This window comes from Ictidomys tridecemlineatus, chromosome 5 (assembly GCF_052094955.1).
Source record: "Ictidomys tridecemlineatus isolate mIctTri1 chromosome 5, mIctTri1.hap1, whole genome shotgun sequence".
In the NCBI taxonomy this organism is placed as follows: domain Eukaryota; kingdom Metazoa; phylum Chordata; class Mammalia; order Rodentia; family Sciuridae; genus Ictidomys; species Ictidomys tridecemlineatus.
The window spans coordinates 121,422,697-121,436,540 of NC_135481.1; the positions used below are offsets into that span (position 1 = coordinate 121,422,697).

General features: G+C 51.1%; 1 protein-coding gene across 1 annotated transcript in view; it reads left to right on the top strand.

Annotated features, from left to right (window-relative positions):
* Dync1h1 (dynein cytoplasmic 1 heavy chain 1) overlaps positions 1-13,844 on the top strand; it is a 64,380-nt gene that overhangs the window by 33,925 nt on the left and 16,611 nt on the right. The window contains exons 30-48 of the mRNA XM_021720683.3: positions 310-553; positions 727-910; positions 1,058-1,270; positions 1,930-2,168; positions 2,365-2,521; positions 3,530-3,757; positions 4,199-4,429; positions 4,629-4,769; positions 5,169-5,402; positions 5,489-5,695; positions 5,779-5,900; positions 6,364-6,529; positions 7,960-8,123; positions 8,957-9,086; positions 10,970-11,103; positions 11,912-12,026; positions 12,123-12,284; positions 12,367-12,581; positions 12,681-12,885. Of these exons, the coding sequence (XP_021576358.3) occupies positions 310-553; positions 727-910; positions 1,058-1,270; positions 1,930-2,168; positions 2,365-2,521; positions 3,530-3,757; positions 4,199-4,429; positions 4,629-4,769; positions 5,169-5,402; positions 5,489-5,695; positions 5,779-5,900; positions 6,364-6,529; positions 7,960-8,123; positions 8,957-9,086; positions 10,970-11,103; positions 11,912-12,026; positions 12,123-12,284; positions 12,367-12,581; positions 12,681-12,885 (3,491 nt within the window). The remainder of the gene's footprint in view (positions 1-309; positions 554-726; positions 911-1,057; positions 1,271-1,929; positions 2,169-2,364; positions 2,522-3,529; positions 3,758-4,198; positions 4,430-4,628; positions 4,770-5,168; positions 5,403-5,488; positions 5,696-5,778; positions 5,901-6,363; positions 6,530-7,959; positions 8,124-8,956; positions 9,087-10,969; positions 11,104-11,911; positions 12,027-12,122; positions 12,285-12,366; positions 12,582-12,680; positions 12,886-13,844) is intronic.

A 13,844-nucleotide genomic window follows, 5' to 3' on the forward strand; every position in this document is an offset into this window, starting at 1 on the left:
GGTGTCATGGTGCACGAACAGGCCAGGAGCTCCCTGCCTTGGGTGTCTGCATGCCACTCGTGTGTACCTGGCGTGTACAAATGGGTCTCCCTGAGGACGGGTGGGCTGCCATGGGGAAGTCAGAGCAGCCCTTCTCCAAGCCTGCATCTGGCTCCCCAGGATGCTGGGCTTTGGGCTCGGAGGTCCCAGCAGAATGGGTGCCCTGTCATCTTAGGGACTGTTTTGCAGTGCTGGGGACCTGCCCATTTTTAGAGAACTTTCCACACGTTTTTCGGTGTTAAAAGTGTTAATGGCATCATCTGATTCCAGCCTCTGCCCCCATCACTTGTGAGCTGCTGAACAAGCAAGTCAAAGTGAGCCCGGACATGGCCATCTTCATCACCATGAACCCTGGCTATGCAGGCCGCTCCAACCTCCCTGACAACCTCAAGAAGCTGTTCCGGAGCTTGGCCATGACCAAGCCTGACCGGCAGCTGATCGCCCAAGTCATGCTCTACTCACAGGGCTTCCGCACCGCCGAAGTTCTTGCCAACAAAATTGTCCCCTTCTTTAAGTGAGTAGCCCAGAGAACCACACACACGTTCCAGCCTGTGCCCACATAGCCCTGGAATTTCTGTCTGTATTTGTGGCACATCTTTAAAGTATTTGCCTCTGATTCCCTGGCCCTTAATACTGTGATTGCTTGAAGTGTACTGCTTTTCAAGAAAATCTCTCTCTCTTTCTTAGATTATGCGATGAGCAACTCTCTTCTCAGAGCCACTATGACTTTGGTCTTCGGGCTTTGAAGAGTGTGCTGGTGAGTGCAGGCAACGTGAAGAGGGAGAGAATTCAGAAGATAAAGAGGGAGAAGGAGGAACGAGGGGAAGCCGTCGATGAAGGAGAAATTGCTGAAAATCTACCTGAACAAGAGGTTTGTACACAAATCCTTCTGACCTCTCAGACTTCGTGTCTCTTAAGTCCTGACTCGCACGCTCTTGTGACTCACATGTCGGGATGGGTGGGGTGGACTGATTGACAGAGAGTTGAGGGAACACACTTCCCTACGCCCCTCCCACAGATCCTGATACAGAGTGTCTGTGAGACCATGGTGCCCAAGCTGGTGGCAGAGGACATCCCGCTGCTCTTCAGCCTCCTGTCGGACGTGTTCCCTGGCGTCCAGTACCACCGGGGTGAGATGACTGCCCTTCGCGAGGAGCTGAAGAAAGTGTGTCAGGAGATGTACCTGACGTACGGAGATGGAGAAGAAGTCGGTGGAATGTGGGTTGAAAAGGTACAGGGCTGTTGGCTGTGTGCTCTCAGGGTACAGGGAGGCTCCCCCAGGGCCTGTTCAAGATAGCAAACCTGGAAATTTCCTTTATGTGGTATGGTTAATTCCCTAAAAACGTGGACAAAGACATGATTTTAATGGAAATTTGCTTAAGCCAGTAAAACTCCTACTCACAGGATTTTCCAGTTCTAGCTTAACAGCTTCAGTCGATGAGGAGTACATGACTGTGTTCCATATTGGTTTCTTCTCTCCCTCTTCGTGTTGTGTATGCAAGTTGTATATATTGTCCTGAGAAACGCTGTACTGAATTAAACCGTGGCTGTGGCTGGGGAGGGGTCTCACGAAGAGTTGCCCAGGCAGGCATGGAACTTGGAACCCTCCTGCCTTTTTGTCCGAACAGCTGGGGTTATAGGTGTGGCCGCCACTTGGCCTTGTGGTCCTTGGGGGATCTGCTGTGCGATTGTTGAGGAGCCTGGAGGACCTCCCACAGTTGAGAAAGGTCCGTATGGATGTGGTCTATTTGGCTTCCTTCAGTTGAAGAGCTCTAGTACTTGCCGTTAAGGATCCATATGATACATTTCTTGCTCACTGTCATGAGCAGTGACTGAAGCGTGTCCTGTCCTTCCCTGGGGTGGTCACGGTGCTGGTCTCTGACCCTGCAGGTTCTCCAGCTCTATCAGATCACCCAGATAAATCACGGCCTGATGATGGTGGGGCCCTCAGGAAGTGGTAAGAGCATGGCCTGGCGGGTGCTGCTGAAGGCTCTGGAGAGGCTGGAGGGAGTGGAGGGCGTGGCCCACATCATCGACCCCAAGGCCATCAGCAAAGACCACCTCTACGGAACCCTGGACCCAAACACCAGGGAGTGGACAGACGGGCTCTTCACACATGTGCTCAGGAAGTACGTTGGCTTTGTCTGGTTTGCATTCCAGGGAATAGGCCCACACACTGTTCTCAGTGTCACCTCTAGAGGGGACTTGTTTGCCCAGCCAAGCTCTGAACAAGTTCAGCTCACTTCAGAAACCGTGGTGGGGTGAGCATTTGTAAACGGGAAAACCCCCTCCAGTCAACAGCCATTTAAAACCCTTCCCTCTCAGGATCATAGACAATGTGCGGGGCGAGCTGCAGAAGCGCCAGTGGATCGTCTTTGATGGTGACGTGGACCCTGAGTGGGTGGAGAACCTGAACTCGGTGCTGGATGACAACAAGCTCCTGACCCTGCCGAACGGAGAGCGCCTCAGCCTGCCACCCAACGTGAGTAGCCTTCCCGGGCACAGCTGCAGGGCGCACACCCCAAGGTGCAGCTGTGGGCAGCAGGCTGCATGTGAGGCGTGCCTGTGTGCAGAGCTAGAGGCCAGCTGCAGCTGGAGAGTAGGGAATGGAGAGCTCCTGGAGTGACCTGGAAGCCCTGTGCGGCTTCACTGCAGTTTATGGGCCTCACTCTTCTGTTTTGTTAGTTCTCTTCCACGATGCCTAGTTCCACATTCAGCCTTGTCTTAGGTACATGTGGGGTTCAGAACTGTCTGCTCAGCTGTCCATTGAGGGCTTGAAACTTGGCCCTTCCAGATAAACTGCTGAGAAGGTGTACCATGGCTGTCACTAGGGGTGGTGTGGAGGAGTCTGCTAAAGGGACAGATGAGGGTGTAAGGGACTGCATCCAGGCTGACTTCACAGTGTACGGCCTTAGTCCTTACAGGGAGGCTCAGGACTGGTGTGGTTATCCTCCCTAAGCCAGGCCATTCGGCCTTGGCTCAGTCTGTGTGCACTGTCCTGATGTGACAGAGGTTGGTCTTCTGTAAGGCCACGTAGCGCTAGGGTCAAGGCTCTGAAACTAGGTGCCTGATCAGAATCTCAACCCATTTACTAGCAGTGGTGGCTGGGCAGGTGACCCAGCCCTTGTGTGCATGGGGTAGTGACATTCCTGCCTCCTGGTCTGTGTGGGCCAACCCCTGGGTGGGATGAGCGCCCAGTGCCTGCTCACTGTGCACGGCACCCCTGGAGAATCACTGCCTCTTTTCCACCAAGAGCTCCTAGACAGGGAGTCATAGATATTGTGGTCTGATCTGCCCTTTCCCGGCAGTTTTTTGTGGAGAGAAGGTTGGGTGTGAATTATGGGAGTGTGAATTGTAGGTAGACATTTTTAAAGTAAGTGAAGAAAAATTAAATAAATCATCTGGTTCAGTTTCTGTGTGGGTAAAAGAATTATGATGTCTGTATTTCCACCACATGTGTCCTTAAATCTGCTTCACCTTGTCTCTGAAGGTGCGAATCATGTTTGAGGTTCAGGACCTGAAGTACGCAACCCTGGCCACTGTGTCGCGCTGCGGCATGGTCTGGTTCAGCGAGGACGTCCTGAGCACGGACATGATCTTCAACAACTTCCTGGCCCGCTTGCGCAGCATCCCTCTGGACGAAGGGGAGGACGAGGCACAGCGTCGGCGCAAGGGCAAAGAGGATGAGGGGGAGGAGGCTGCCTCCCCCATGCTGCAGGTAAAGGGCTGCATGCCCCAGCTCCACTCGGGCCGCAGGTTGGTTGGGGGTGGTGACCTCGGAGCACAGTGAGGTAGTGGTCGCTCCCAGTGCTTCCACTCAAGCCAGGCACACTTATGCAGAATCAGGTCTGTCTTACACCAGCTTCTGAGGAAGCCCCTCTGTATCAGCTGCAAAAACTAAAAGATGTTTAGGGAGAAGCCAAAGACCCTTCAGTTTTCCTCTTTTCTCTGCACATTGTGGAAAGACTGCCCCTTTCCATGTCCAGTGGTGAAAACCACATTTCCAGGAAGCAGGGCTTTGGGAATTGCTGGGGCCAAGGAATTCATGCTGGTCATGGGCATGTCCCCAAAGTCATGTGACCCTCTCCCAGGGCCTAGGATACAGGTGAAACTCCCAGCGACTTGAGCTGGTGGCCAAGCTTCCTTCCCCCTCCTGCAGATCCAGAGGGACGCGGCGACCATCATGCAGCCCTACTTCACCTCCAACGGCCTGGTCACCAAGGCACTGGAGCACGCCTTCCAGCTCGAGCACATCATGGACCTGACCCGCCTGCGCTGCCTGGGCTCGCTCTTCTCCATGCTGCACCAGGCCTGCCGCAATGTGGCGCAGTACAATGCCAACCACCCCGACTTCCCCATGCAGATCGAGCAGCTGGAGCGCTACATCCAGGTGGGGGGCAGGTCACAATGGCTGGAGGGCCCCAGCCCAAAACATTGCCTCTCGGGTGCGTTGTTTCCAGGCCAGGATCAGGCTTCCATGAGGGCTGGGAAGTGTCTGCGCCGTGGTCCTAGGAGGTATCGCGGTTAACTGTGCTTGCAGCGCCTGTATTTCTGTGCTGTCATTAATGAAGGTTTAATTCTTTCGATAGCGATACCTGGTGTATGCCATTCTCTGGTCCTTGTCTGGAGACAGCCGACTGAAAATGAGAGCAGAGCTGGGTGAATACATCAGGAGAATCACGACCGTGCCCCTGCCCACCGCGCCCAACATACCCATCATTGATTATGAGGTGAGCAAAGGAGATTTCCCTGCATTCTTGCTGTGTGGGCTCAGTCCATCCCTGAACAGCCTGCATAGGTTTCATGTCACCTTGTCATGGCATACAAGCACTTTATCCTCTCAGTGTCACCAGGTACAAAGGAGTGCAGGTTAACATGGTCCTTTTTTCCTTTTTTTTTTTTTTTGGTACCAGGGATTGATCCCAGAGGCACTTAACCACTGAGCCACATTCCCAACTTTTTTCATTTTGAGACAGCGTCCCACTAAGTTGCTTACTGCCTTGCTGAGTTGCTGAGGCTGGCCTTGAACTTGTCCCTATTTTGAGCGTTCTGCTTTTGAAAAAGTGGGCAGTCTTATTGGGAAAAGGTATGCTGGCTGCGGAGTGACTTGTACCCCTGTCCCTGTACAGGTGTCCATCAGTGGAGAGTGGTCCCCATGGCAGGCCAAGGTGCCTCAGATCGAAGTGGAGACACACAAAGTGGCGGCCCCTGACGTCGTCGTGCCAACTCTGGACACCGTCCGTCATGAGGCCCTCCTCTACACTTGGCTGGCCGAACATAAGCCGCTGGTCCTTTGTGGCCCTCCCGGGTCTGGCAAGACCATGACACTCTTCAGTGCCCTCCGGGCCTTGCCTGACATGGAGGTATTACACCAGGAGGCAGGACCAAGAGTTGTAGGGGCTGGGATGTGGGCGCGGTCACATGACCTCATTTGTCCTCCCTTCCAAAGGTTGTGGGCCTTAACTTCTCCAGCGCAACCACTCCAGAGCTCCTGCTGAAGACGTTCGACCACTACTGCGAGTACAGGCGCACACCCAATGGGGTCGTTTTGGCTCCTGTGCAGCTTGGAAAGTGGCTGGTACTGTTCTGTGACGAAATCAACTTGCCAGATATGGATAAATACGGGACACAGAGGGTCATATCCTTCATCAGACAGGTCTGTCCCCGCCCACGGCCCCTCTTCCCCTCTGCATTTCTGCTTCGCATGCTGCTCTGACATATTTCATGCCCTTTCCTCAGATGGTGGAGCATGGAGGCTTTTACCGCACCTCAGATCAAACATGGGTGAAGCTGGAGAGAATCCAATTTGTGGGGGCTTGTAATCCACCCACCGACCCTGGAAGAAAACCCCTCTCACACAGGTAATGCCACTCTGGCTGCTTGCACACCAGTTCCTGGAAGCCCATAAATGTGGCCCGACAAAACTTTGGCTTGGATTGTAAAGGTGACAAGGTGGCTTGCCACAGCTTCCTCCAGGTCGCTGGCTCTGTGCTGGAGCTGCTGGAGGCATGGTACAGATGCAGTCACCAGGACTGGGCTACAGCTCGGTGATGGGGCCCTTGCCTAGTGCATGCAAGCCTGGATTCAGCCCCCAACACCCCACAAAAAACTGCTTTGACCTTCTGGGTGGTGACGAGCTGCCCTACACCATCTGTAGGACAGAGACAAGGCTGAAATCAGCCTGAATTTTCCATCTTGGCTTGATTCTTTGTAAAGTCTTTTGTGCCAACCGGGGTGTGTTGGACCCCAACCCAAGCAGCATGCGCCCTGCCTCAGTCACCTGCCACTCGAGCAGAGGTGCTGAGCCTCGCCTTCCCTGCGCAGGTTCTTACGGCACGTGCCTGTCGTGTATGTGGATTACCCGGGGCCTGCCTCCCTGACGCAGATCTATGGCACCTTCAACCGCGCCATGCTGAGGCTCATCCCTTCCCTGCGGACCTATGCGGAGCCGCTCACTGCTGCCATGGTGGAGTTCTACACCATGTCCCAGGTAGGTGGAGTCTGCTCCTCCAAATCTTTCGTAGTTGAAGAACCTGGAACAACTGGGCTTTGTTCAGAGCTCTGGGTGAGCCAGCAGACCCTGTGCAAAGTCAGGCATCAAAATCCTACGCAGGTACTGAGGTGGCTGACGCATTCCTGCCTGGTCTGTCCACTTTTAACCACACGTCTGCTTGTAACTGAATGTTGTGACTGTACATTCACCAGATGTTCTTGAAACAGACCACTACACTCAACACCAGCTGCACCTCCCCCTCTACCTCCCACTCTTGTCAACATTAAAAAATAGTTGTTGGGGCTGAGATTGTGGCTCAGTGGTAGAGTGCTCGCCTAGTACGGGCAGGACCAGGTTCGATCCTCAGCACCACATAAAAATAAAGGCATTATGTTGTGTCCATCTACACACACAAAATATATATATATATTTAAAAAAAAAAAAAAAAACAATTGTTGCTGGGAGCAGTGGTAGTGCACACCCATAATCCCAGCAGCTTAGAAGGCTGAGGCAGGAGGATAGTGAGTTCAAAGCAGCCTCAGCAAAAGTGAGGCACTAAGTGACTCAGTGAGACCCTGTCTCTAAATAAATTACAAAATAGGGCTGAGGATGTGGCTCAGTGGTCGAGTGCCCCCGAGTTTAATCCCCAGTACCAAAAAAAAAAAAATTAAGAAAAGGTCTTTGCCCCTTTAACAAGAGGTGGTTTTTATGGTCTGCATTTGCATGTCTGTTAAGCCTTCCCCGGCTGCCCTTTAACAAGTGGTGACTGGCCACATGGTTTCCATTGGTGTGTCTGTCTTGCTCTTGGTGCCCTCTGGTTCTGGTTCTGGTTTTGGCAGTACAGGGGTTTCCACCAGGGGTGTTTTATCACTAAGCTACGTCCCCTACCCTTGTTTTATTCTGGGACAGGGTCTTTCTTATGTTGTTATGGCTGGCTTCCAGCTTGCAGTCCTCCTGCCTCAGCTCCCTCCCGAGGTGCTGGCTGATGGGTGGGTGCCATGTGCCTAGCTCTTCCCTTTCCTGGACTGCAAATATTTTTTTTTCCCAATATTTTGGTTTTTAAGTATTTTTAGAAGAATTTTGTTGTTATTTATTTTTAAAGATTTAGCTCTTTAAACATGTTTTAACATAAAGTGAGAAGCTTGGCTCTACCTTTATTCTGATAGTGGCTTCAACTCACTGTGGGTGAGTTGTAGTGCTGGGGATGGAACCCAGGAGTCACAGGTGTTGGTCAAGCATTCTGCCATGGAGTCACATCCCCATCCCAGGTGTTCCAGCCTTAAGGTTGTTTACCATCGAATCCTTAAGTATCCCAGGGTCTAGATCCTTTGTCTTTAATATAAAAATTTTTATAGCATTTTACCTGTAGCCACTTTTCCACGTCTTAAGATGCTTACATGCAACTTCCATTTCTCTCGTTCCCACAGGAGAGATTCACTCAGGATACACAACCCCACTATATCTATTCACCCCGTGAAATGACCAGGTGGGTCAGAGGTATCTTTGAAGCACTGCGGCCCCTGGAGACGCTGCCTGTTGAAGGCCTCATCCGGATTTGGGCCCATGAAGCCCTCCGTCTCTTCCAGGATAGGTAAGGGAAGCCAAGGCTCCTGTTGGTTCCATTCTCCACTGCTTGGAGTTCTTGTGACCTTTTTTTTTTTTTTGCGGTGCTGGGGATTGAACTCAGGGCCTTGTGCATTCGAGGCAAACACTCCACCAGCTGAGCTATATCCCCAGCCTAAGCATTTATTTTTAGCAAGCTTAGAACCAGATTTGAGGCAGGAACAGTTACATGCACCAGGAACAATGATGTGCACCTGCAGTCCCAGCTACTCAGGAGACTGAGGTGGAAGGGTTGCATGAGTCCGAGTTTGAGACGAGCCTGGGAAGCATAGGGAGAAACCTCTCCCTCATTTCTCATCTCAAAAAAAAAGTTATATTTTTGCATTCCCAAACCAGAATTTATATATATTTTCATTTCTTAAACTACCCTGGAATTAAATGTTTTTAGAGGAATTTTTTTTAACGTAATGTGCCATAGTTCTGAGGGTTTTCATATTAATGTCAAAATCTGCCTGGTATAGAGGCACATGCCTGTAATTCCAGCAGATAGGGAGGCTGAGGCAGGAGGATTGCAAGTTTGAGGCCAGCCTAGACAACGAGACTTATTTTTAAAATAAAAAGAGCTAAGGAGAGAGATCGGTGCCTGAGGCTCTGGGTTCCCCCAATACTGAGGCAACAAAAGGGGTGAGGAAGAAAGGAAGGGGAAAATTGAGCTTGTTTAAGCCGCCCTGAGTCCCAGAGTCCTGGGCTCCTCCCTGTGGTAACTGACCAGATGGGAAAGACTGTGCCGTGCCCCCCACACCTGGTATCTCTTGCCGGGGCCTCCAACTGCTCCAACATATGCTGCTCTCCTACCCACAGGCTTGTGGAAGACGAGGAGCGGCGCTGGACTGATGAGAACATCGACATGGTTGCCCTGAAGCACTTTCCCAACATAGACAAGGAGAAAGCCATGAGCCGGCCGATCCTGTACAGCAACTGGCTGTCGAAGGTAACAGGCACTGTCTCACCCGTACTTCCTTCCTCACCAGGCACAGGGATCCCTGCTACCCAGGAGGCCACAGCAGAAAGACCGCAAGTACAGGGCCAGCCTGGGCAAGGTAGCAAGACCCTATCCAGAACAGCAGTGCCAGGCTGGGGCTGGGGCTCAGTGGTAGAGCACTTGCCTAGCATGTCTGAGGCACTGAGTTCCATCCTCAGCACCGCAAATAAACAAACATCCACTGACAACTAAAAATATATATATTTTTTTTCTTTTTTTTAAATCTCAATGCCCACTCTGAAGTTGGCCCCCCCTGCGTCCTGCCCCACGGTGGGCAGCAAGGAACATCAGGTCTACTGCATACTGCCACAGAGAATCCCTCGCACCACCATGGTGCTTTCACTCTGCTCACAGTGCTCGAGCAGTTGTGAATGGTTGGTGTGAAAGACTCCATATGCTAATTGGAGTTGACATTTCCAGAGCAGCTATGAATTGTCTCTTTTCTCTAAAGAAGATTAACATAGCAAGCCCCTGTCTCCTGAAGACAGCAGGCCGCTGAGGTCAGGGAGGGCATGCTGGGTAGAGGCCTAACAAGCCAGAAACAGGGAGATCCGTCCGAGCAGGGTCCCTGGAGCTTCACATGATTCTAGACACCAGTCCTCATCCTTTTTCATTGATAGGAAACACTTCCTAGTGGCTTTTTTCTTCCGCTTTCTCTCAAGGTCTTTTGAAGAACATTCTTCAAGGTTTATAATTTCAACCCCTAATTTGTCTCTGATTGAGTTAGGGTGTGGCATGAGCTAGGGACCTATCTTCAGTCTTTCTCTCGTGGACAGCTGTTATCCCAGACTCTTATTGCATACTCCTTGCTCTGCAGTGTCACCCATCTCAACAGTTTCCTTTGTGCAGGGGTCTGTTCTGACGCTCCGTCCTCTTCCCCTGCTCTGTTTGTTTCTTTCTGTGCCAACACCACCTTGTCCTCAGGATGGCAGTATGCCTATCAGAGAGGACAGGCACCCACACCTGCTGCTCCTCCAGGAGAACTTGGCCATTCTCAGCCCTTTCCTCCTGCAAAGGAAACCTGGAATTAGCTTGTCCCAAAACCACCACCACCGCCACTGAGATTCTGATAGGGATTATAGTGTCTCTTTACCAATTTGCATGAAACCAGCATTTTAATAGTAGTGTTTTTCTCTCCCTGATCACAGTATATCTCTTAACATATTTAAGTCTTGACGACTTTCAGTAAATTTTAATTTTCTCTGCAGGTTCAAAAATAAATATATCTAGCCAGGCACAATGGCACACACCTGTAATCCCAGCGGCCAGGGAAGCTGAGACAGGAGGATCGTGAGTTCAAAGCCATCCTCAGCAACAGTGAGGGGCTAAGCAACTCATAGAGACCCTGTCTCCAAATAAAATACAAAATAGGGCTGGGGATGTGGCTCAGTGGTCAAGTGCCTCTGAGTTCAATCCCTGGTATGATCAATCGATCAATAGGTAGGTAAATCAGTGATAGATTCAAAAAGCCAAGTACAGTGGTGTACATCTGTAATCCCAGCAACTCAGGAAACCAAGGCACAAGGATCACAAGTTTGAGGCCAGCCTGTACAACTTAGTGAGACCCTGTCTTCAAATAAACACTTAGAAAGGCTGGGAATATATCTCAGTGCAGAGCACCCCTGGGTTCAATCCCCAGTATGATGGATAGATAGGTAGACAGGGAAAAAGGAAGGGATCTACTCAGAGTTTTGTTGCTGGGTTGTAAAAATGATTATCTTTTGCAGCATGTTTTTCAAGTTTCTTCGTAGTCAAGGAAATACAGTTGACTTTGTTTTAATAACTCAGTTGATTTTCTCTAAATGATTTGTATGTTAACTTTTTTTTTATAGGATTATATCCCAGTAGACCAAGAAGAATTAAGAGATTATGTCAAAGCTAGGCTGAAAGTCTTCTATGAAGAAGAACTTGACGTTCCTCTGGTCCTGTTCAATGAGGTGCTGGACCACGTGCTCAGGATTGACAGGTGGGTCTCTCGATGGTGCCTGCCGGCTCCTCGCCTCAGTTGCTCTTGACCCAGTGTGCCATCGTGCCAGGCCTCATGCTGTCCTCCCCCACCTCCACCTCAGTCCTTTTTGCCAGGCACCTTCCCCCTTGTCATCTTTCCAAGTCCAGCTTACTTGTTCTAAACTATTATTCTGTTTTTAATTGTTGTGGATTAGGGATCGAACCCAGGGCCCCACACATGCTAGGCCAGCACTCTCCCACTGAGCTGCATCCCTGCCCTTTTGGTTTTATTTTGAAACAGGGTCTTGCTAAGTTGCCCAGCTGCCTTGAAGTTGTGATCAGCTGGACTCCAGGCATGCACCACCTCACTCAGCTGTCCTTAATTTCTGTCCCCAGAGGAACTTCACTCTTCTCCCCCCAGCACTGTAGGCTACCATCAGTTAGAGCCCTGTCAGCCTCCTGCGGATTTGGGTTCACCTGCCAGGTCTTTTGAGAGTCTGGAGGATAGGCCCACGTCTTACTGATCTTTCATCCCCACTGGACCTGGCCAAACACCATTGTTCCACAAATGTTTATTATACACATTCAAGTGAAGACTTTCCAAATATGGACACAATCCTAAAGAAGTGTGAGGACTGAGGAGGCTGAGGCTGGGGCTCGGTGTTAGAGCGCTTGCCTAGCACTTGTGAGGCACCAGGTTTGATCCTCATGTAAATAAATAAGTAAAGGCATTGTGTCCATCTACAACTAAAATATATTTAAAAAGAAAGAAAAAAGAGGAATGAGGCATGGAAACCTAAAATTTATCAGCTCTGATAATGTTTCAGAATATTCCGTCAACCTCAAGGACACTTGCTTCTGATTGGTGTTAGTGGAGCAGGAAAAACTACCCTGTCTCGGTTCGTCGCCTGGATGAATGGCTTGAGTGTGTACCAGATCAAGGTGGGTCTGGATGGTAGCCTTTAATCCAGCAATGGATTCCTGATTCCTGGTAAAACCCTGAGTTAGCTGGACCTAACTTGCCCACCACTTGTGTAGGTCCATAGAAAGTACACGGGGGAAGATTTTGATGAAGATCTTCGGACAGTACTGAGACGTTCTGGCTGCAAAAATGAGAAGATCGCATTCATAATGGACGAATCCAATGTCTTAGATTCTGGATTCCTAGAGCGAATGAACACCCTTCTGGCCAATGGAGAGGTAAGAGTCATGAGCTGGGCCCCATTGCCCATTAGTAGCTGGCACTGGGAGGCCAGCAAGTCAGTGCCGCGTTGCTCCCCAGGTCCCGGGTCTCTTTGAAGGAGACGAGTATGCCACTCTGATGACACAGTGCAAAGAGGGGGCCCAGAAGGAGGGCCTGATGCTGGACTCCCACGAGGAGCTCTACAAGTGGTTCACCAGCCAGGTCATCCGCAACCTGCATGTGGTGTTCACCATGAACCCGTCCTCTGAGGGGCTCAAGGACCGCGCAGCCACCTCGCCAGCCCTTTTCAACAGGTATGCTGGTCCTCTCCTGGGTCTGGGTCAGAATAGTTGGTATCCCTTCAAGGCAGACCTGCTCTTGGTGGCCGTTTGAGACACGGGCACCTTTTCCAGGTGTGTGTTGAATTGGTTTGGTGACTGGTCCACTGAAGCACTGTACCAGGTTGGCAAGGAGTTCACCAGTAAGATGGACCTGGAGAAGCCCAACTACATTGTTCCAGATTACATGCCCGTGGTGTATGATAAGCTGCCCCAGCCCCCATCACATCGGGAAGCCATTGTGAACAGCTGTGTCTTCGTCCACCAGACTCTTCACCAGGTGGGTTCAGCTGAGATGAAAATGGGCCTTGTGACACATCAGATTTGATACCATTCCATCACTGCAGAAGAATTGTATCTTGCCTGACTTCTTACCTCTTTGATGGAACCTCATCCTTGTCACCAGGCTGGGAACTCTGAGCAACCTGACCTTTATAGCCCCCATGGGCTCTCTCTAAACTACAACCATCTTCTCTGCCCTTGGGACACATGCATTCTCTTTTTGGGGAGGGCAAGGGGGGTACATGGGCTTGGACTCGGGGGCACTTGACCACTGAGCCACATCCCCAGTCCTGTTTTGTTTTATTTAGAGACAGGGACTCACTGAGTTGCCTAGCACCTCACTTTTGCTGAGGCTGGCTTTGAACTTTTGATCCTCCTGCCTCAGCCTCCCGTACGGCTGGGATCAAGGTGTACACCCCTGTGCCCGGTGGGGACACACACATTCTCTTTAAAAAGCAGAGAGTAAGGCTCTGCAGGCCTCCCAAGTTCCTGGGCAGCTGCTTAGTGCTGCTGCAGTAGCAGAGAGCCTGCATGGACCACATGTGAACACAGGGCTGGGGCTGGACCAGTCTCCTTGCAGAGTCTGTCGGGCAGGCTTGGATCTGCTGGTCACTGCACTAGGATCTCTGGAACAGACGAGTCCACACTATTCCTTTCTGCCAGGAAAACCCACGTGGGCTTGTGAGTGTCCTGTCACCACTATCTGCAGGCTGTCTGTGGCCTCCAGGGTGTTGTCTGGTGCAGGCTTCCCTCTGCTGCTGTGATTTCCACCATCCTGCTTCCAGCAGCTCCCTCCTAGTCAAAGACCAGGGCCTCGAATCACAGATGGCCACAACACCTGTCGACACGTCTCTCTGTTGAAAATAAGCAAGAAAGGGGTGGGCAGGCATGCTGGCGCTGACAGGGTGATCCAGAGTATGGCGCCTGTTCATGGGGAGGGCACCTCTGAAGTGGCAC